Below are 19,109 nucleotides of genomic sequence, written 5' to 3'. Positions count from 1 at the left end.
GTTGGTGGAACTGTTTGGGAAAGATTAAGTGATCTGGCCTTACTGGAGTAGTTGTGTCACAGGGGGTGGGTTCTAAAGTTCCCTAAGCTTATGCTGTTGCCACGTAGCTCCCTCTCTCTCCCTCCTTGTGGCTTTGTTTCAAGATGTGAGCTCTTGCGTCGGAGAGATGCTCTACAGTTAAGAGCACTGGCTGCTCTTCCAAAGTATCCAGGTTCGAATCCCAGCACCCAAATGGCAGCTCACAACTGTCTATAATTCCTATTGCAGGGGATAGGACACCCTCACACAGACAACATGGAGGCAAAACACCAATGTTAATTTAAAAAAAAAAATGTGAACTCTCAGCTACTGTTCCAGTTCCGAGCCTGCCTGCTGTTGTGCTCCCTGCCACGATGGTCGTAAACTCTTACTCCAAAACTGTGAGCCCCTAATAAACTCTCTTTTCTGTAAGTTGCCTTGTTATGGTGTTTTATCATAGTAACACAACAGTAACTAAGACAAGCACCTAGCAGGCCAGAACCAAAAGTGTGTGTGTGGGTGGCCACACAGTTCGAGAATCCTGTCGTCATCTCAGCTCCATTTATGGGGTGGGAGGACACCAGAGCTGTGTAGGTGCATGTTGAGGCACATGGCTGATCCTCACCCTGATGCCAAGGACAGCACCCTGCACGCAGGGTAAATGAATGATTAAAAAAAAAAAAAACAACCCAGATTGATAGCCTATGTCTATAATCTGGATACTCTGGGGCCTGAGGCAGGAGGACTGCCATGCTTCTAAACCAGTCTGGGCTACAGAGTGGGATGCTGTCCTCAAAACAAAGCAAAGCACGGACCCCAGAAATAGCCTGGGACGTGGCTCAGTTGGTTGCTTGTCTAGCACGCACGGTGCTGCATTCCCTCCGTTCTACGTAGAGCTGGGTGTGGTGACACATTCCTACGATCCCAACCTGTGGGAGATGGAGGCCGGAGCTTCAGGAGTCCAGGTTATCCTCAGCTACATAGTGAGTTTGAGGTCAGCCTGGTGTGCAAGAAACTCTATCTTAAAAAGCAAAAGCCAAACTCAAACAACCCCGGGGCTGGAGAGACGGCTCAGCGGTGAAGAGCACTGGCTGCTCTTGCAGAAGACCTGGGTTCAGTTTCCAGGTCTGTATGGCAGTTCATGACTTCAGTCCTAGAAGATCCAGTGACCCCTTCTTACCTCCAAGGGCACATGTGGTGTTCATACACACGTGTACACAAAACAGCCATGCACATGAAATAAAGATAAAATGTAAAAAAAAAATCCCCCAAATATATAAAGTTGAATTAACGGTGGGTAAACTGAAGGGCCTTCAATGCTCTGACCCCAACCTCCAGCAGTGTCTCAGGGAAGATGTCCTTCCCTTCCTCTCCCCACTCCATGGGGAAAGTCTGGTTTTCCCATGATGAAAGGGTTTGGGAAGCTGCCCAGACATCGCCACCCTCTCTTCCTTGGGCTCTGGCCAACTTAGGCTCAGCCGTGGAGCTGCCAAAGCCTGGGAGCATTTCCGGAACCTAGGCCTCACGTTACCCTCCTCCCAACTAGACTCTCTCCCCTCAGTCCAGACACTGACTATCTTTGAGTGCCTGGTGACGTCAGCCTGTTTGCTCTTCCCTGGGGGTCAGCATGTTGCTGCTGGTGACTGTGTCCTTCTGTGGACATGTGGGGTAGAGATCCAAAGACCACTCAGTGTACCACTGTACTAAGCCACCGGTGACTGCCTGGAGAGAAACACTGCTCAGTTTCTGTACATTTTACAGGGAGCTTTTAAAGTCAAACAACACAGAAAGACTACATCCTGGTTGGCAGCTCCAGGGAGAAGAAGGAAACAGTTTAAGAGTACCCCAAAATATACAGTTGACTGAGGCATTTCTAACCCATGTTTCTAAAACAGGGTTGGGTATTTTCCTGTTGGACTTTTCACAGTGGAAGTAGAAAGGGGAGAAGGGATCAATTTAAGCTTAAACCAGCTCACTGCTCTGGTATCAGCACTGACTGGGTCTTTAATCCTCATTCTGATTGGATTAATGCTGGGAGCTGCATCTTAGACGAGATGGAGGAACCTTTGCTCTGTCACATTTCTCACTGGTCTTGGTTAATGAATCAAATCATATCCTGCTCTAAAGAGGTATAGTTTGTCCTAAAGACCATTAATTTGATGGATTACTCTTCTGCTTTACATAACTGGCCATACAGTTTAAGATGCCCCAGCATTAATCCAATCAGAATGAGAATTAAAGACCCAGTCAGAGCTGAGAGCACAGCAGTTAGCTGGGGGCACCAAGAGAACAGAGACTGGCACCAACCATCTGATTCATGTCTTCGTCTTTCTCTCCCTTTGAGATTTTCCCCAACCACGGCAAGATTTTCTCTCATTACACTTGATCATTAGCACAGAAGCACCAGGTTTCTAGCTACGTACAATCTCCATTTCAGTCTCATATGAAGTAACCCCAAGTCTCTCTGATTTTGTATGACCGCTTCTGCAAGGGAACTAACTGCTGTTCTAATTCAGAAATGGAAACTTTTTTTTTTTTTTTTTTTTTGGTTTTTTTTTTCGGGGGTGGGGCCCGACCCCGGGGCCTTGCGCTTCCTAGGCCAGCGCTCTACCACTGAGCTAAATCCCCAACCCCTGGAAACTTTTTTAAAAAAGAATTATTTGTTATAGTTTATGTATATGAGCACACTATATCTGTTTTCAGACACACCAGAAGAGGGCATCAGATCTCATTACAGATGGTTGTGAGCCACCATGTGGTTACTGGGAATTGTAACTCAGGATCTCTGGAAGAGCAGTCAGTGCTCTTAACCACTGAGCCATCTCTCCAGCCCCAGAAATGGAAACTTTTAACACCTTTAGGTCCTGATCAGTCTGTCTGCTTAGTTTTTTAAAGTTTTTATCCCTGTGATAAAGGCTGATGTTCCTATGGCTGCTGAGTCAACTATGCCTACTCCAAACAGAAATGGGATGAGGACAGGCATAGCTCCGTCTCTCTGTCTCTGTCTCTCTGTCTCTGTCTCTCTCTGTCTCTCTCTGTCTGTCTCTCTCTCTGTCTGTCTCTCTCTCTCTCTCTCTCTCTCTCTCTCTCTCTCTCTCGCCCTTCCTTCAAACTTGCTTTATAGATCAAGCTGGTCAAACGGAACCTTTCTGCCTCTTCCTCCCACGTGTGGGATTAAAGGTGTAGTGTACTCCACCACCTCCTGACTCTTTTTTTCCTTTGTAGTCCAGGGCTCATACTTAAAAACACTCTCCCTTCCTTCCCATTATACAGGTATAGGTACACCTGGGGCAGAATGGGTTTCTTAGTTTAGGAAGCACTAGAAGAAGCACATATAGTTAAACTATTAGTGCAGGCTCATTAAGTAGTCTCGTGGGCTTAGTAATATTGCTGTTGTCCAGATGAGTTAACCCAAAAGGCAGAAGAGCAGGCATCAGAATGAGGGAAATTGCTTAGGTTAAAGGTTTTGGATATTAGACAAGTTCCATCCCTTCGTAGGACCTGCTCCAAGTCACACTGAATTGTGTCAGTCAAGGGGCTGACAGTCTGGATAGTTCCTATCCCTGTGTAGTATGGGGGCTGGGGATTCAAGCATAACCACCGATCCTGGCCAGTTTCTGGCTGGGATGGATAGCTAAGGGACAGGACTCTGGCCCTGATGCGTTCAGTAAGGTAGTGAGTGTCTTCGGAAGGGACAGTTGATTAGTGCTTTGGCATGGGTAGGAGATTTTTGTTAGGACCCAAAGGCCTGGGGACAGAGGGGTGGTATGTTTTCTGGGTACTGAATCTATCCCAGTCTCTTTCTGTTATATAGAGTCTGATTCCCCAAGTTCTCCCTGATTCTCATAGGCCAGAATGTTTCTTAAGGAATTTCCAGACTTCTAAATTTATGGACATTGAATTGCATTTTCCTATTGTATATGCCTTGGGAGAGCCTTTCTTTCTGTACACGTTTCCATTCATGTGGGCTCTGTTTCATTACCCCATTCTTTGCAATGGGAACTCCCTTGCTGTTGGCAGCTAGGGTGCCCAGCCACAGGACACGCACAGGATTGTAAACTCTGTACTTCTATAACAAAAAATAAGCTCCCACAGCTTCCCTTTCTCCGATTCAACCAGACACTTAAAGGGACATCAGTGAGCAAAGATCAAGGTGGAGTATGGGTTGCTGGTCTGTAATCATGCTAGCTAATGCTTCCCAGGTATCTGTCCTTCTCAGTTCCCTGGTCCAGGCCTGAGAGCACTGGGGGTTGGACCATGACCCTATACGCATACCCGCAGGGCAAAACACAGGCTAAGAAGGAGGTAGAGGGGCAGGGAGTGAAAGGGCCCAGACCAGCCAGAAGACTTAATTTTAATGAGTCCATAGTTCAGGAGACATCTCTGGCTTCTGCTTTTTTGACCTGGGTGTGGTGGATCCACGGTTTATTCCTACTTCAGGGCTATAGGATTGGAAAGAATCTCCATGTTGAGTCCTTTCCAAGTTGGTTCTACCATTCCTTCAGCTACCTACCCACTCGACCCAGATGGTAGCACCAGGCTCAAACAAGAGGAAACTGGGGGTGCACAGGGAGGCTCTCTTGACAGTCTGATGAATATAGTATTTTATCAAAAAATATTTACTTATTTTTTTATGAGTACACTGTCACTGTCTTCAGACACACCAGAAGAGGGCGTCAGATCCCATTACAGATGGTTGTGAGCCAGCATGTGGTTGCTGGGATTTGAACTCAGATCCTCTGGAAGAGCAGTCAATGCTCTTAACTGCTAAGCCATCTCTCCAGCCTGAATATAGCCTTTATGGATGACTTTTCACAGCACACATACAAAAGCAGCGGCGCAGGGGTGTCTGTGTGTGTGTGTGTGTGTGTGTGTGTGTGTGTGTGTTTATGTGTGTGTGTGTTTATGTGTATGTGTGTTTATGTGTGTGTGTGTGTGATGTCTGTTTAACTTAAAGCAAAGACCGCTTCAGCTGAGACGAAGAGGAAGAATCTTTGCTCTGGCACAGACTTTGACTTCTTCTGGGGTCAGTGGTACTTGACTGGGCACTAGAAGGTTCTGTGGGTCAGGCTGGCTCCATCTGGCTGGCAGAATGTCTAGGATTTGGACTCTGTTTCTCCACACTCACCCTGGGCCATCCTAACGCAGCCCTAATCAGCTAACCTGAAGCTCTTCCTCTCATCTGCTGAAGGGGAGGATGAAGCCTGTCTCTCCATACAACCATGCTCAGGAGACCCTAGAGTAACTTATAACAAATAATTTGTCAGATTATGAAGCCAGAGTGGTTTGTGGATGTAACACCCTGATCTACCCCAAATGGTGACAGACATCACCATGTGGCCCTAAACTCAGCTGGGAGATGGGGCACCGCTCTGGAACTCATTTAGTTTAGCCATCTTTCTCCTCCTCCCTTCCTCTCATCTTTCCTTACTTTCTCCCTCCCCCTTTCCCCCTCCTTCCCTTTCTTCTTTCTTCCCTTTCCTTTCCCTTCCTTTCTTTCTGGGACTCAGAGATCTGCCTGCCTCTGTTTCTTGAGTGCTGGGATTAAAGGTGTGCACCACCATGCTTGGCTCCTTCCGTTTCTTTGAGGCAAGGCCTCCTGAAGTCCATGCTGGCTTAGAACGCTATGTGGCTGAGGCTGGCCCTAAACACTGATCTTCCTGCCTTTACCTCCTGAACCCAGTGTGTGCCACCACCCAGCTTTTTTTGTTTGGTGGGGTGTGGGTATGAGGGTGGTAGTTTGAACATAGCCTAGGCTGGGCTTCAACACTCAATCCCATCTGAGGCCAGCTCACCCCTTCAATTTCACCCACCCTGGCCTTTCCCATCACTGTTTCCTAGGACTGAATTGTTTGCCTCCTGGATGACTTCTGAAACCCTGGAGAACTTCTGAAACTTGGAGAACTCCTGAACCTTATGAAACCCAACTGTGATAGTTAATGTGAACTATCAACTTGACAGAACCCAGATCTCTGGGGAGATGGAGTTTTAAACAGCCTGTGGGTAATTATCTTGATTACATTAATTGATGTGGGAAGATGCAATTTAATTGTAGGTGAGACTTTCCCAAGGCAGGAACGGGCCAGGGAGGTAGCTTAGGTAAGGGCACTTGCAGCCAATCCCTGGGACACACAAGGTGGAAGCAGAGAACCAATTCCTGCAAGCTCCTGGAACTCCGCACATGTATCATGCATCAGTTCCCCCACTGCAGAAACAAATGGAAGAAGAACTTTTAAAAATAATGCAAGGAAGAAAGTGAGCCAAGCACCAGCTGCCAGTCACTGTGCTTTGCTTATTTTCCTTACACTTCCAGATCACAGTTTATCATGGAAGGAAGTCAGGACGGAAACTCAAAACAGTGCAGAAACCTGGAAGCAGGAGCTGATGCAGGAGCCATGAAGGGGCCCCTGCTTACTGGCTTGCTTTCCATGGCTGGTTCAGCTACTTTCTTATAGAACACCGGATCCTAGCACAGCACCCTTCTGTGCCCACCCCCTGTGCCAAGCCCGTAAAGCTCCCCAGATTGCTCCTTGCTGCTATCCCTGCACACTACCCAAGCCCCATCAACCTCCCACCACTGTCCCCATAGCTACTCTGGTTCTTTCTCACTGCCTCTAAATCCTATCTTGTTCCCTGAAGCCCAGCCTGAAGCCAGAGGGGTATTTGAGGAACACAAGCCCAATCCCAGCCGATGCACCAGTCAGAAGGAGCTACCAGGTGGTGATGTTGGTAGTCCTGGGTCCAGAGGGTTGAAGACTAGGACAGTGCTACCAGAATCAGGCCTATAACTCCAAGCCCTGGGAGCTAGACAGGGATGAGTGCAGGCTTCAGAGACAGAGACTGATGGCTGGGGCGAGGGTGGGTGTCCAACCTTCAGATGTCCAAGGAAGATGTTATTTCCAAAGTTCACCTCATAATTGTAATCAAGTTACAAGACAACAACAAAACAAAACAAAACAAAACAAAGCACCAACCCTCAGGGCAGGTGAGATGGCTCAGCAGGTAAAGGTGCTTGCTGGCAACTTGAGTACTATCCCCAGAGCAAATAAAAGGATGGAAAAAGAAAATCAACTCCAACAAGTTATCCCTTGACCTCCCCCGTGCTGTGTCAGAAATGTACACACTAATAAGTCTTAGCATGTGCCTCATGGGCTGCAGGTTGGACATGCTTCCTAGGGGCACAGGTTACAGGCTTACAGCTAGCAACAGCAGCATTAACAGTGGCTGTGCTATACAGCTCCTGAGCTCTGGGCGCCCACATCCTTCAACTCCCAGGAACCTGCAGTGACCAGCCTCTTTGCCTAGGCCTCCTGTTGCTTGGGAAAGGCCTTTTATTGGGCCTAATGTTGCAACCCCGAAAAGCAGCAAAGAAGGGGGCTGTAGAAAGAATGTTCTATGCAAATGAAGCATTGTATGAACACCAATCACAAGTTTGTAGTTACTGACTTCCCACTGAGTTCCAAGGGTTGAAGATGTCCACAGTAAGTGAAAGTTCATTCAGGCTTGGGCTGGGTATACTGTCTGGAGTGGTGCCTTGGGCAAGGCCTCCTAAGTGCAGAAGCATGCTTCTGCACAGTGGTCCCCTGGAGCTGGCATGGTCTCCACATGCTCCCTCAATGAAGGCTGCTAGGCAGAAGTACCTGTGGCTATTGAGAAGCCATGCCTGGTTTATGTGGTGCTGGGACTGCGACCTGGGGCTTTGTCTATGCTAGGCTAGCACTTTACTGAGTTATATCCAAGCCAAAAAAAAAAAAAAAAAAAAAAAAAAAAGGATCTTTCTAGTTCTGAACTTGTATCAGTCCTTCAGGGTGCGCTTTTAAGCATAAAATCTCTACCCCGAGTTGACTTACTTCACTTAACAAGAAGTTAGCCAGAAGCAGAACTACAGAAGCCAAAAAGCAAGGTTAGTCCATTTAGAGACTTTCCCAGAGCTATGGAGTTTGATAGACTAGGTCTTTGTTTTCATTTTGGCAGGTGGTGCTGCTTATGTGCTGAGTTTTATGGCCTTGAATGGTACTGCATCATGGCCTCAGTTGTGCTAAGGTTTGGGGACCTGTTACAGCATGAGCATATGCAAGCAGCCATTGATTTGCATTGGGAGTTCTACCCTCAAGGGGGCCTGAGGTAATCTGGCAAGTGGGGAGCATCTCCTGTGGGCACCAATGGACAGGCTTGGCCCAGAGGATGACTGTTCCTTCCCAAGCTGACCTTCCACTGAAAGGAAACCTCAGCATCTTTGCATTTGCTTTCCCTGCCTGGTGAGAAAGCCAGGGGATACAGGGGCCTTTCACTGTCTCTGGGCAAACTCTGAGGAAGGACTTTACTAGCAGCTGCTGGGACGAGCCTGAGTAGGCCCCTCAAGGGCACAGAATGGTAGGGAAAAGGCCAGCCCTCGGTCTAGTCAAATTGGTGGCAGTTTCAGCTGGGCCATAGCTATGAGCGAGGGAGGGAGAGGATCTCATCTGGAGGGCAATGCCTAGTCCTGCTGCCTCTAGCCATTGGAAAAAGTGCCACTGTCCCAGGCTTTTATTAATCATGGACCTCTGCCACATATAAAACCTAGGCCCTGTGACCAACAATAAACGAGGTCTGCCAAGGCAATACTTAATTTAGCAATGTAATCAGGTGTGCACCAATTACCTAGGAAGACAGAAAACAGACCAGTGTAACTCCATCTGCCAAGTTCAGGAACCTGAGGTGTTGATCTGCTGCAGCCACCACTGAACACAGGGCTGTCTTCTGTACTCCTCAGGAATGCTGTTCTGACCTCAATATGCAATGTGGCTTTTGTTTTGGCAGTGGGGTTGTCGGGTTGTTGAGAGAGGGTCTCATGTAGCTCAGACTGGACTTGGATTCACTAAGAGACGCTGCCTCCAACGGATCCTCCCATATGTTGGATTACAAGTGTATACGCCATGACTCACCTGCCTTTTTTGAGATAAGGTCTGTTTAGCCCAGGGTGGTCTTAAAATGCAGTCTCAGCTCCTAGTGTTGGGCCCACAGGCATGATACAGTATGCTTGTCTTATTTTGATGGACAGGGAGCAGGCCTCATCTTTCTAGTCCATTCAGGCTTTGGGAGTGTGGGAGCTGTAGACCTCCACATGCATGCTTACCCTGCTGTCCTGTTCTAGTCACAAAACACTCCAGCCCTGTCACTTGTCTTTGGCTCAGAAAAGCCTTGGTGACAATGAGTCCCGTGGCTGGCAGATATCCCTCAGGCAAGCATCTACTTAGCACATGACTCAAGATACTATGGGTTTCTTTCCCGCATCTTCCAGCAAACCAGCACTGCTTTTGCATCAGCTACTGGAGGGCCATGGTCCATGGTGGACACATCACACATTCCATCACATCATGTTCCACTGTCTGATTTGAAACACAGCTCACACTGGGACCTTGTGACCAGAAGGCAGTCAGTTGAGTGACTCAGAAATGATTGTGGAATTCAAAAATAGGAAGCTAAAAATATGCAGGGCGGATGGCTTCTAGGAACAGGCGGGTCTGTGGTTCCAGCCCTTGGTGGAGGATGGGCAGGAGCCAAGACCCTGATGGGAGCTGAGGAGTGAAGGGCAGGCGAGGTGCCCAGGAGAGTCACTGTGAGGTGTGGAGCTCTGAGTGGCCATTATTAGCAGCAGGAGGAATTCATGCTGAGGTGTGCAGGGCAAAACTGGGCACATGTTGGGGAGATGGAGATCTGTGGGGTGCTCACCCTGATGATGCCCATGTTTTAATCCCAACATGGTTGAAGAGACTCTGTACAAAGGGATACATTTCTCTGGTGGCCCAAAAGCCCTGCAGTAGTAACTGAGATTCAATCCTGCCACTTGAAGAGAGGAATTCAGCAAATGACAGAAGGAAGGGACATTCTCTTAAATCCAGATGCAAACAGGCTTGCTCATAGCTGAACTGAATTCTGGAAAGCCATTTTGGACAACAAAAAATGTGACTTGTAATCCCACCGACCTGACTTGCCACAGGGCAGTTAAAAGGCATCAGCATGTTTCAGTAGGGTTGCCCAGGCTTCCTAGAGCAAGGGCTCTAAAGACTTGGGCCTGGGTGAACTTGCCACACTGTCATCACAACACTTGAGAAGCAGAGGTGGGATGATCAAAAAGGATTTAAGGTCACTTCAGTTCACTGTGAGCTTGAGGTCAACCTAGGTTACATCTGGGTCACAGGAAACCATGTCTTAAAAACAAAACCCTTCAAAATGGGGGAAGGGGTAGAGGACCACAGCAAACACCCATCAGACACCTTATACAGGCCTATGCATACTCTGGGGGAGCCAAGAGCGGTGTGGTCAGGTGAGAAATGGGGTCAGAGAAAACACGATGAGTCCCCAGAGTAGCCAGGAGACCTTGATGGTGAAGAATGTGAGCAGACCAGCCAGATGGACAGATGCTGGGCTGAAAAACATGGTAGGTTTGAGGCTGCAACCCAAGGAATGCAGGAGAGAAGGCACCAACAACCGGGAAAGGAGTTGAGGAGAGTCCAAGCGTGCTGAGGGGTCAGCTGTCCGGTGGAGCGGTGGGGTGGAGGAGGAAAGGAGTGCAGGAAACGACTGATCAGTGTTTGAGCATAGGCCCCAGGCTGGTCACTTGTGAAGCCAAGACTAGGTTAGGAGAGTGAGGTGTAGCTGTCCCCTCTTTCAGGAGAACCCTGTAACTAGGATCCTCTTCTCCAGACATGAACTTTTATTTGAGACATGGTCTTTCTGTTTAGTGTCAGCTGGCCTGTAGTTCTCTGTGTAGGCTAGGCTGTCCTTAAACTCACAGATCAGAGATCCACCTGCTTCCACTTTCCTACAAGGCTAGGATCAAAGGTATGCATAACCACACCCAGCCAAAGGTTGGAAAACTGAGACAAGAAATGGTTTATTTGGCCGCCCAGTGTGGCAGTCTGGGCCCCTGCTGGTGTGAAGCAAATCAGGAAATCACACCACCTTATTCATGACTAGCACCCAGGGCTGTGAGCACACTGTAGTCAGCCTGCTGGGACTTCTGAGATTAGAAGGGTCCTTAATATAATGGAAATTCTTGGTGACACTGGTTATCTCCAGGTAAAGGCACTTGCTTTCGTGTGTTTTTGTTTAAAGGAATCATTTGTAGCTCAGGCTGCTATAAAGCACAGCAGTTCTCAACTCTCAAGTGCTAGGATTGCTGAGTGAGCCACTATAGCTGGCCCAAGGCACTTTGCTTACAGACCACCGTGGAGGCAGGGTGCTGCCCTCTACAGCACAGTCCTTCACAGAGCAGCGATTTTAGTGGCGAACTTTACAATCAGTCCTCACAGGGCTCTTGCACTTGTTTGGAGGTCAGGAGCTGCTCTCTGATGGCCTCCAAGGATTTGAGACAGATGTGTTCTTGGCCAACTGTGGGGCAGCCAAGTGCTCTGAACTGAGTTGGTGTCTTCCTCCAAGGAACAACACGAAGGCTCTCAAACTGCAGTCAGCACAGGTGCCATTAGCTTCAACTCAACTTCCTCCTTGTAAGACCAGGGATCTCTTGGGGCGGGGGAGGGAGAGGTGGTGGAGAACACGAAGGGGAACCTTCATGTGTCCCCAAAGCCCAGGGGGCAGAGGCTCCATAGAATCAGCTATACTCCAGGAGCTGGTGTGAGGGGTCCCAGCCTGAATCAGCAAGGTCTTCTTGGCATTGGTCACAATAGGCACTTGGTGCTACATCATGGTGTGATCAAGTCCACAGTGACTCCTGAGAGGAGCCACGGGCTTGTCAGGGTGTTTCTGAGAAAGACACAGTTGGATCCCTCAGCGTTGAGGACGTATCATCACTCTTGCTCACAGATCCCTGGGCCATCAATGCTTCTTCCACCAGGTCAGCCACCAGGTTCAGCCGGCAGGCCCGCAGTGCCTTGACCAGTCCAGCCACCGAGGCGTTCTCCTTCTCGGCATTCTTCCAGACTCGCAGAGTCTCCCTTACCCGATCACTCAGGCTTCGGGGGTACCTCTCCTCAATGCCATCAATCTTGGCCTCAGACACCTTCAGCTCGCGGGCCAGTCTTTTCCAGTCTCTCCCCACATTGTCACACACAATGTCAAATGCCACCCGCAGATCTAGGAGGGAAAACAGCAGCATGACTTGACTGAGGAGCTGGGGGCAAGTCTCCCCGTGGGCCACCAAGCATGGACCTGGGCACTTCAAAGGCAACATCACTAAAGCCAGTCAGGTCCTTTGCAGGCAGACACCCAGTAGCCCTGGAGCTACTTCAAGAGACCCACAGTGGCCTCCTGATCTGCCCAGCCACATTCCCTCAGCCTGGGCTACAGTGCGTTAGAGCTTAGAAGACTGGAAACTGAGGAGGGCTGGAGTGTCAGAGGGAAAAAAAATACAGGGCTGCCCTAACACCCCACTCAATAGTGGGTTGGCCAAAGTCCCCAAAGCTACATCCTGCACTGTGACCTTTGCTGGTTTGACTGGAGACCATGAAAGGCCCATCCCTGCCATACTGTGGAGCCCCTGCTAGACATAAGCAAGTTGTCATCTCTGTAGGGAGCCCTGGGCAGTGGCTGGGAAGCCCTTACTGGATTCCTACAATAATAACAAACACTTGAATGCCTTGGAGATGTGAATACCCACCCCATTTTCTTATGTATCAAATAGTTCTGAGCCTGACACAGACTGTCACAGCATGTACTGTCAGTGCTACGTGTGTGTGTGTGTGTGTGTGTGTGTGTGTGTGTGTGTGTCTGATCTTATCTGCAGTGTTTTTGACTATGGTGACCCTTATGGTCATGGTATGACACATCTTTCCAAAGGCTCCTAATGAGGAAGGTTTAGTCCCTCAATGGTGGATCCAACTGTGGAAAGGAGAGGGGGGTCATGATAGCCCTGAGCTCTCCAGTGGATCAGCCTACTGATTCATAATCCGATGGTGCTCCTGGTAGGTGATGGAAACCTTAAGAGAGCCTACTCAGGTAGTAAGGAAGTACAAGGGCTGTGCTGCTAGGGAGTGCCTTTTGTCCCAAGCTCCTTCCAGTAAGTAATTCTGCTACTCAGCCTGGCAGCCATGAGGTAATCAACTTTGGTCCACATGCCCTCCAGCTGCTTTGATTTCCTGTTTTCCTGCAGACCAAAAGCCAGCCAACCAGGAGCACCTTTGCCCCTTTAAATGGCTTCTCCAATATTTGCCACAAGTGATAAGGGGTCTAATATAGGCTTAACCTGTATCTACACCCCAAGGCCAGACTGGTGTTGCTCGGTTGTGACCAGTATCCACTGTGAGTTATGGGAAGCCACAGTGCCTCCCTTCGACGCAAAACAGAAATAACTGCCAATAACCGGACACTGCATTCTGCACCACAGAGCTCAGCCGCGCAGTCCTTCTTTGACCAGGAAGAGCACTGCTTGCACAGACACTCCCACTACGGAAATGGTGCCGAGCAGCAGGTACAGGTGACCTCTGCCCACTCTTCAACTCTACCCTCACTGGGGTTAAGGTGCCTTGGCCACACCCATTTGTTGGCTGAGTTTTCTAACCAAGCACTGCAGGTCTGAGGCAAGTTAGTCTTGGGGTTGGGTAAGTGGTAGGTAGGAGAGTGCCTGCTTAGCACGATCAATACCCTGGGTTTAACCTCGGCACTGCAGGTTAGAAACACGTCCTCCCAAGTTCGTACTCCCAAGTTCCGGCTCGCACGGCTGAAAGAAGTGGGCGTGCCCTAGAGTCTGTCCCAGCTGCAGCAAGCAGAGGGTGCACTAAGGCCAGGCCTCCCCGCTCATTCCCCGCCCCGTGGGTCTCCCACTACCTCCTCGGCCTCCTCCCGCCCTCAGCCCACCTGCCTCCCCCGGGGTTGCAGCAGTCGTCGCCCCCGCCTCGAAGTCGTCCAAGCGCTGCAGTAGGTCGTGTCTGCCCAGCGAGGCCAGCAACTCGCGCAGCAGCCCGGTGTGCCCGCGCTCCAGATCGTTCTGCTCCAGCAGCACCGAGAACAGGTCCAGGCCACTCTGCACGCGCTCCAGCTTTCGTTTACTCACGCGCTCGCGGCACAGGAACTTGAGATCCGTCAGATCGTTGCCCGACAGGCTGCTGGATAGCGAGTGCAGCAGCACCAGGAATGGGTCCATGGCAGTGGTACGCCGGGGTACTCCTTAGAGATCCCACAGAGGAAATCACCTTATGCTTTCCCGCCTAGCGTCTCGCGAGAAGTCTAAATCACACGCATGCGCCTCGGGTGTTGCCGTACCCGCTTCCGCCAGGGCTGGCATCTGCTGTCGTAGTATCTTGGACAGCTAAGCCGCGTTGGCTTCCGCGCGTGCTCGCGATGTTTCTCGCCCCGGCGCGGAACAGATTTCATTCGCCAGTACCGTAACGTGGATCCTCTTGGGGCTCTGAGGAGCTGTGCCGCCCTACTATGTGGGGGGCTGGGAGAGCAGCTGCAGATGCCTACTGCGGCCCGATTACTTTCTATCATCATAAAAAAAGGTTTACTTGTGGCTTGGAGAGACGATTCAGGGGTTCAATTCCCAGCACTCACATGGTGACTTACAACCACCTGTAATTCCAGTTCCAGTGGCTTTGACACCCTCTTCTGGCAAGCACACATGTGGTATACTGATAAAATGCTCGTACATACAAAAACATTAAATATTTTTTACATATATGAGCCTTTGTTTAGTGCTCCCAGGAGTTCAGTGCCCGCGGAGGACAGAAACGGGCGCGGATCCCGTAGGAGTAGAGTTCCTTTTGATGTGATCTCTTGCGTGGGTCCAGGGTCTCCGTGAGAGCAACATAATGCTCTTAACCGCAGAGTCATTTCGCCGGCCCAATCATGTGTATATTAAATCAGTAGAAGAGAGTATCTGGAATATTCTCATCAGAAAAAGTTGATGCGTGCCGGAGGTTGTAGAGATGCTAACTGCCTTGCTTTGAGCTTTCATTAACAATACACTATGATTCCGCAGCCACGCACAGGTACTGTGTATGAGTTAGAAAGTGCCTGTTGCACAAGCCTGAGGACCTGAGTTCAGATCCTGGTGTCCACATAGAAAGCTGTCTAGGTGGTGCCTGTCTGTAACTCCAACTCTGTCAGAGACGGGTGAATTCCTGGTGCTCAGTGACCAGGCACTCTAGCGGAAAGGTTAGTGAGCTCCAGGGTTAGTGAGACTCAGTTGTGCACAGTGTGCCCTTCAGAGTTGGCTTACATTTCTTTTTTTCTTTTTTTCGGAGCTGGGGGCCGAACCCAGGGCCTTGCGGTTGCTAGGCAAGTGCTTTACCACTGAGCTAAATCCCCAACCCCTTACATTTCTTTAAAATGACTTATAATTTGCCCATTTAAAGTTCCGTGCTTTGGTATTTTTTTTTTTCAGACAGGGTCTCACTATGTAACTCAGATAAACACCCGAGGCTGTGTAGAATGGCAAATGGGGGCTGAAAAGGTGGCTCGGGGGTTAAGATCGCTCGTTACTCTTCCAGAGGATCTGAGTTTGGTTGCAGACAGCCCTGCAGGACTGCTTACAACTGTCTGTAACTACAGACCGGGGAATCAGAGGCCCTCTGCTGGTCTCTGCTGGGTACTACAGTCATGTGCACACAACCCCTTCAGGACCCCAACACATTTTTACTAGGTGGGGAGGGCTCTTTAGAGGAGCAGACAATAGAAGCAGATTTATTGGCTGGCTTACTTGAGGGTGCTGAGAGTCTGCACCCTGCAAATGCAGAGAACCAGGTTCCCAATCCCGGAAGCTAGAAACCTCAATAGTCAGAATCCAATTTGGAAAGTCCGGGGATTCCTGGACAGACACTGGCAATGAATGTGTTGAGTGCATAGTTTTTCTACTATGGTAGTTTTGAAACAAGATCTCATAGCCCAGGCTTCTCGGGAACTACTCCCCTTTGCATCATGTAGCTCAGGCTTTGCTCATGTAGCTTAAGCTTCTGATCTTGCTGCCTCCACCTCCCAGATACTGGGATTGCAGGTGTGCACCACCAGGTCCAGGTTATTTTTTGTTCTGGGTGTCAATCTCACGTGTAACCCTCCCCCCCCAACACACACGGTGTGCACACTATTTTTCAGTCTGCTCATAAGATCCTGCAATTAAAAAGTTCATAATTTTGATGAAATCAGGTGCATGTGTTTTTCTTTTTATTGTGTTAATAAAGTGTGGGGAAAAGCCTCTCTGGTGGTGGTGACCAGAACATGTCTCTCAAGAAGGACCTCCATCATCCTTGTCCAGAAGAGAAGAGGGAACACAGAATCAGGGAGCTACAGAGCCCAGGTCCCACCCTGGCTGTGAAATGCCTGGGGCATATGCAATCCCTAGTCTCTGGCCATGCACCAATGGTAGTCCACTTTGGCTGCTCTCACAGCAGGGAGAGCAAGGTTTCCTGGAAGAAGGTCCTCATGAAGAAGGAGTCCCTGAACCAAGATGAGCTGGAGGCCTTCCCAACAGACACAAAGAGGGAGGAAGAGAGCCAGAAGTGGTGGTGCACGCCTTTAATTCCAGCATTCAGGAGGCAGAGGTAGGTGGAGCTCTGAGTTCGAGGCCAGCCTGGTCTACAGAGTAAGTTCTAGGTCAGCCAGGGCTACACAGAGAAGCCCTATCTAAAACAAACAAACAAAAACAAGAAGGTAGAGAAAGGAAGAGAAAGAAAGGGGGTGGATGGAAGGCAGGACAGGAAGAGGAGGAAAGAAGGAAGAAGGAGCAGAGAGGGAGGAAGGGGAGGAAGGGGAGACGTGAGGAGGGAAGGAGAGAGGAAGGAGGAAGGGCTTGAGCAACCCTTACTGGTTTAGTGGAGGTAAACTCACCCTTGTTTGTGCTGACGATGGTCAGAACTCTTGCCTTCCTCTCTAGGGTTGTCTGTCTCTAAGTTTCTTTGTCTTTTCTGTCTTTTGTGTTGTTGTTCCACTAATACTAGGCGGGAGCTTTCCTGAGCTCCGCCATTCCTTGCTTTTCCTCGTGGAGGTGTTGCTGTTTTGTTCGTTTGTTTGAGGCTGGGTCTCACTATGTACTGCAGGCTGGCCTGCACTCACAGAGATCCACCTGCCTCTGTCTCTGGAATGCTGGGACTGAAGGTGTGTACCTGCCACACCTAGAAGGGAACTTGGTGCCTCTGATGCTGCAGGGAACAGCATGTTCTAGAAGCCTCCTCTTAGACACCTGTAATTCTCAACTGGTGACACCCAGGCTTAGTCTTGGTCCCTGGATGGATGCCCATGAAGGCCTGCTGAGTAAAAAAGGTTTCACAGATGTAGTGAAGATCAGGCCCCAGGTTGGGAGATCTGCCTGGCGTGCCTCAGAGGAAGGGGTGGGGGTCAAGGCTGGCACTGCAGTTCTGTCTTGGATTTTGCAGACTGGGGGTGTCTGGACCAACTTAGAACTAAGTCTACAGGGTCCCATTGGGACCTGAAACTTTAGGGAATGTGTGGTTTTTATTTGCACCAAGGATATGGTTCATGCTCTCTGGGTGCAGATCCTCTGGTTGCCAGCAGAGGGCAGCAGCCACCAACAGAAAGAGGCCAGCAGTGGCTGGAGTCAGCATGGTGGTCAGGGAAGAGTAAGGGACATGAAGGGATAGAGGCTTCAGAGGAGCCATAGTGTTCTGCTTCAGAGACCTAGCATGTGCCCCAAGTGCTGGGATCACAGGCCCAAAGGCCAGGACAGATTTGGATATTTACATGCAGATTTCCAGGGCTGTCATTTAGGGAATTTTAGAAGCAAGTAAGAAGTGAGCCAATGGTGTAAATCAACTGGAGCTGCCTTATACTGTGGTCGGATGCGACTCATTATGCACCTAGTATGACTTGCAGAACCTGGGGCCAGAGAGATGGTTCAGTGGTTAGGAGCACTTGCTGCTCTTCCAGGGAACCTGAGATCAATGCCCAGCATTTACATCAGGAGGCTCCAACTCCAGGGGACCTGACACCTACTTCTGGCCTCTGAGGTTATCTGCACTAAGGTGCATACACCCATGTTCAGATAGGTGCGTATACATGCAATTAAAAAATAAATGAAGGGGTTGGGATTTAGCTCAGTGGTAGAGCGCTTGCCTAGGAAGCGCAAGGCCCTGGGTTCGGTCCCCAGCTCCGAAAAAAAAGAACCAAAAAAAAAAAAAAAGTGAAAATCTTTTAAAAAAAGATTTATTTATTTTATGTATGAGTGCATTGTAGCTGTCCTCAGACACACCAGAAGAGGGCATCAGATCTCACTACAGATGGTTGTGAGCCACCATGTGGTTGCTGGGATTTGAACTCATAACCTCTGGAAGAGTAGTCGGGTGCTCTTAACCGCTGAGCCATCTCTCCAGCCCCGATTTTTCTTTTTTTGAGACAGGGTCTCACTATGTAGCTCTGGATGGCCTGAACTCACAGAGATCCACATGTCTCTGCCTTCTGAGTGCTGGTGTCTAGGCCATCAGGCCCACTGGCTAGGGCAGACAGAGTTCCATCAGGACTACAGCTTTCTACAGGGTGTGTGTGTGAGTGCCAACAGTAGGGGGCACCAGAGGCTGCTGCTGCTCTGGGAGGTTCCAGGGCTGGGTGGTGTGCAGACTCCACAGCTAAGGGGCTTATTGCTTTACTGACATTTTGGGTGTTAGAAAGAGCTTTTGTTTTATGAAATTATGGTGAATATGGCTGACAGATCTTTAAATAAATGTCTCCACTTACTCACTGGCCCCATAAATTGCTTCCTGTGGGATTTTGAGACAATGTATGATGCTGATTCTAGTGCGTTGGGTTGTAGATGGTGCCTTAGCTATGAGGCTGTGGGACAAGTGGCTGTCCACACCCAAAGACACATCTGTACACAGATGCATGAGTGCACACATACACGTATAGACACATATGTGCGCATATGTGGATGCACACACATGAATGCCCATGTGGAGTGTGTATAAACATACCCACACCCCAAAGTGTGCACGTGGAGGCGAGTGACACATAAGCACACAAGTATACACACATACATGTGTGCACGCACAGGTATGCATATGCATGTGTACACGCAGACATGAACATGGAGACACAAACACACGCAGGCACGCATGAGCACCATGAGCATTTACATGCAGGTGCACGTTCAGAGGCACATACAAACACTTGCACAGCCCATGCACACAGCGCAGGGAGACGGCATC

General features: G+C 49.5%; 1 protein-coding gene across 1 annotated transcript; it reads right to left on the bottom strand.

The window, feature by feature from the left end:
* Positions 1-11,418: 11,418 nt before the first annotated feature.
* On the bottom strand, positions 11,419-14,193 carry Fadd (Fas associated via death domain). Its single transcript, XM_032891318.1, has 2 exons — positions 13,813-14,193; positions 11,419-12,093 (listed from the first exon to the last, which is right to left on the bottom strand). Exons 1-2 carry the CDS (start codon positions 14,096-14,098, stop codon positions 11,753-11,755), a joined length of 627 nt encoding a protein of 208 aa, XP_032747209.1. The 5' UTR covers positions 14,099-14,193; the 3' UTR covers positions 11,419-11,752.
* Between the last annotated feature and the right edge of the window lie 4,916 nt (positions 14,194-19,109).

Source organism: Rattus rattus, chromosome 2 (genome assembly GCF_011064425.1).
Source record: "Rattus rattus isolate New Zealand chromosome 2, Rrattus_CSIRO_v1, whole genome shotgun sequence".
Classification (NCBI taxonomy): Eukaryota; Metazoa; Chordata; class Mammalia; order Rodentia; family Muridae; genus Rattus; species Rattus rattus.
Note: the sequence above shows the minus strand (reverse complement) of the source record. Positions and strands in the feature narration are given on the sequence as shown.